At 35.4% G+C, this 4,067-nt stretch overlaps 2 protein-coding genes across 4 annotated transcripts in view; one reads left to right on the top strand and one right to left on the bottom strand.

The window, feature by feature from the left end:
• The window catches only part of sumo1 (small ubiquitin-like modifier 1), a 5,556-nt gene extending 4,878 nt beyond the window's left edge, over window positions 1-678 (bottom strand). The window contains exons 1-2 of one of the 2 annotated variants that reach the window (XM_015403415.1): window positions 563-678; window positions 157-231 (exon numbers count right to left, since the gene is read on the bottom strand). In XM_015403415.1, coding sequence (XP_015258901.1) covers window positions 157-231; window positions 563-574 — 87 coding nt within the window. In that variant the 5' untranslated portion in view covers window positions 575-678. The remainder of the gene's footprint in view (window positions 1-156; window positions 232-562) is intronic. The other variant, XM_015403414.1, reaches the window with a different exon arrangement.
• Window positions 679-2,904: 2,226 nt separating this feature from the next.
• The window catches only part of map3k2 (mitogen-activated protein kinase kinase kinase 2), a 23,828-nt gene continuing 22,665 nt past the window's right edge, over window positions 2,905-4,067 (top strand). For both annotated transcript variants that reach the window (XM_015403410.1, XM_015403411.1), the window contains exon 1: window positions 2,905-3,239. The gene's annotated coding sequence lies outside the window, so the exon portion shown is untranslated. The remainder of the gene's footprint in view (window positions 3,240-4,067) is intronic.

The following is a 4,067-nucleotide window of genomic DNA, read 5'->3' on the forward strand; positions in this document are numbered from 1 at the left end:
AAATATTTTCCTGTTTTTTAATGAAAATTCAAACAAGAAGCTGCTTTTCATGATGAAAATAGCTTTTAGAGCCATTTTTCCCTTTGTTGACATAGAAAATAGATGAAATAAATAAATTAGAGCCCATTGTGCTGCTAATAAATGTGATGAACCTACCTGACCAATCACTTTTAGTTTGATATACTCTCCATCCTTCTTGTCTCCTCCATCCTGACTGGACGGTTTGGTCTCCTGGAAAATAAACAAACCTGTTAGCTTAACAGCCGCAGACAGACAGACAGGCGGACAGACAGGCGGACATCTGTCCTCCGGTGGTTCCACCATCAAACCGGAGAGAAATATCACTGCCCACGGACTGGGGGCCACTGGGGGCCCCGGCTTTAGCTGGAACTAAAACCGAACCAGGACCGGAGGGCTGTTTGGGCCCTGAAGCAGCATCGGCTAGCAGTTAGCATGTTAGATAACCCGACAGGATGGACCAAGAAAAACACGCGCTCAACAGCCGCTTCCGGTTCCAGCGAGAGAATAAAAACCCAATAATGACCAGAGGATCGAGTCTCACCGTGTCTGACATGTCCGGGATTATCTCCGCCCTGATCAAATCTGACAATAGATGAAGCGTTAGCTCCCAAGCGGAGGATGTTGTGAGAATTCCACACAACCGGAAGTGACGCAAAACCACACTTTCAAAATAAAAGAAGGCTCTCCTACAAGCTCATTTTTAACTAGAAACAAAATCCATTATATATCTATATAAATGGTGATAAAGATCTCACATGGAGAGGGTTTGGTGAACTTTTTAGACTTTTAAATATTTTAGGTTTTCATTCTGGAAAAATTTTCTCAAAATTTGATTTTCTTCAAATTAGGAGGCCTGAATTTCCTGTTTATTTTTTGTAGATGTAATAAACGGTAATAAAGAGCTCATATAGAGAGGGTTTGTGACGTTTTTAGACTTTTAAATCGTTAATAATGCATTCAAAATAATTTTGTATGACAATAAGGGGTTCAAAATCCATCTTCAATTTAGAAAATTTATACAAAATTAGATGTTCTCTTTATTATGTGGCCTGAATTTCCTTTTTGTTTTTTGTAGTTGTAAAAAACGGTAATAAAGAGCTCATATAGAGAGGGTTTGTGACGTTTTTAGACTTTTAAATCATTAATAATGCATTCAAAAATAATTTTGTATGAAAATAATAGGTTCAAAATCCATCTTCAATTTAGAAAATTTATACAAAATTAGATGTTCTCTTTATTATGTGGCCTGAATTTCCTTTTTGTTTTTTGTAGTTGTAAAAAAACGGTAATAAAGAGCTAACATGAAATGGGTTTTGTGAACGTTTTAGAATTAAAAATAGCTAATAATGCATTAAAAATAATTTTTGGATAAAACAATTGGTTGAAAATCCATCTTCAATCTGGAACTTTATGCCAAATTAATTTTTTTCACTAAATCAGGAGGTCTGGATTTACTTTTATTTTCAAAAAACGACCTAACTTTCATAAACAGATGCTTTTATCTTGGTCATTCTGACAAGCATAAGTTCCTCCACATAGATACTATATACAGAACAACCAAAATATGTAAAAACAAACATGTCAGTTTATTCCTAACAGATCTCGGTTAAATAGCTGTTTAATGTTGATGCCTCTTAAAATATATCATTATAATTCCCTTTAACAAATACTTTTTAAAAAAATGAATCCTTTTGTTATTTAAAAACATTTCAAAACAGAATCTCACACTTTTACCTCATGATCCAAACAAACTACAAATTGGTCAAATCGCAGCTCTTTCTCTAATGGTCACTCTTTAAAATCATTTATTTCGGTTTTGAGTGCTTTCTTAGAAAGTTTAGAAAGATATTTGTTCCTTAATTTCTTCTCATACTGAATCAATTATTTTCCACTAATGTGAATGTTATTAAAACTCTTTGTTTAATCTGGTTTCTTTTGAATCTTGCCTCTTATATTTATCCTCCATATATTTTCTGTAATGCAAATGCAACATAAAAATTGGAAGAAAACAAACCAAAAATTGGTCAAAGAGATTAAAGTCAAATTATAACCTGCCCTGATGAAAATTTGTATTTTCTCTAAATTCTTGTTATAAATATCTTTAAAACTGTGTTTTTTGTTTTAAATTTTTTTTTATGTGGAATTCCTCTTTCCCCTGCAATGTTTTATCTCCAGTGTTTGACAATTAAAAGTGATATAATAATTAGTAACCGGATCTATACTGAAATATGTCTGCCTTGAATTATTATTAATTAATCGACATTCAGTCATACGATTCTAATAATCTTGCTGTAGTTTTTATAATATTTGGTGAAATATTTATATTTTTGTGGAATGGATTATCTTAATATATTATAGAGAGCCAGAAAATGAATTAAATTTGTTTTGTTTAGAAATGTTATTTGCCAAATTTAATGACCAACTTTGCAGATAAGATATGAGTTTTTTGTCTCCGTAATTTTCTTGGCTTATATTCTTGTTTCAATGTTTATTTTTCTTTAAATATCTTCTGTCTTTCATGGTCTGACAGCTTTTAAAATCACGCGACTCGTGTTTTTGTCGGACGTAGTAACACTAATCAAGTAAACGGAAATAAAATCGAAAACATCGGTAGTTTCTTTTCAGAATAAAACAATACAGCCTTTAGTGGCATTTAAAATCAGACTGAGTGCTTTTATTGTATAAAATCATTTCCGGTAAATGGTAATCATTCCGAACTACACTAATCAAGTAGACGGAAATCAAACCAAAAACATCCGGTAGTTTTTTTTTCAGAATAAAACAATGCTTCCTTTAATGGCGTTTGAAAGCGGACTGCGTGCTTTTATTGTATAATATCACTTCCGGTAAATGTTACTCGTGAGGAGCTAGCTTGACTTGGCTGGGGGGGTCAGCAGCCATCAAAGCTACCAGCAGCCAGGGTCTGCAGCGCCGCAAAAATGAAAGCTGTGGATTAATTTCCGTGTTTTTAGCGCCTCGGACACAGCGGGACTTTGTCTCGGACATATTCGTGTTCAGTCGTTTCCAGCACCGGAGGAACCCTGCGGGATAAACCGACAGGCTAGTGGGCCTGGTCGTCGTGGCCCAGCAGCACTCGAGTGAAGTTGGGAGCGGACTGCCCAAACTTCTGCTTCCTCCAGCTTCCGTCCGCGGGGCCCGGGGCTCCTGTCACCGGCCCTGTGGATGAGGGAGTGAGTCCGGATCAAACCAGCCCGCAGGTGAGAGGAAACTAAACCTATACTTTTATTTATCTCGTTATTTTTCCCTCCCAGTTCTGCTGTAGCGTTGATTAGCTAAATTAGCTCGGTGGCTAACAGCAAACTTTAGCATCAGGCTAGCCGGATAACTTCCCTGGCCTGACAGCTCGCTGTGGACCTACTGGGGGCCAATGGCTTCCATCAGCGCTTTACATGTTTATGTTCAAACTAACAAACTGTTTATAGGAGTTAATTTTTTAACAATTTCTGCTTTTTTATCAGAAACCACAATGGCAGAGTTCGCCATTTAGCATTTATAGCAACAGTTGTTGCTGTTAGCTTCCGGGGGCTAGTAAGTTCAATTAAAGCTAGGTAATAATTATCTCCCTGTAGCCATAAAACAGAATAACTTTCTTATTACACCGTAAATAAGAACCAAAACTGATTAAACCATTTAAGGTATTTTTTACTGTGTAAATGTGATAAATCCGATGTCAATTTTAACTCAAACTAGCCTGTTTTCTACTAGTTTAAGCAACATTTTTAGCCTTGATTCTACTGATGAAACAGCAGCTATGATGTCATTTCACAACCCAGGAGGCCACTTCTCTAAATGACGTTTACCTTCTTCCTAAATACAGAGTAATACCACAGAGTATCAGGCTAGAGAGTTTATGTTCTTCTATTATGAGAATAAAGTCATAAAAATCTGAGAATTAAGGTCATAAAATTATGAGAATAGTCACAAATTATGAGAATAAAGTCATAAAAATCTGAGAATTAAGGTCATAAAATTATGAGAATAGTCACAAATTATGAGAATAAAGTCCTGAAATGTGGAGAATAAAG

The sequence above is a fragment of the Cyprinodon variegatus genome, unplaced genomic scaffold (genome assembly GCF_000732505.1).
Source record: "Cyprinodon variegatus isolate N-32 unplaced genomic scaffold, C_variegatus-1.0 Scaffold1495, whole genome shotgun sequence".
Lineage (NCBI taxonomy): Eukaryota > Metazoa > Chordata > Actinopteri > Cyprinodontiformes > Cyprinodontidae > Cyprinodon > Cyprinodon variegatus.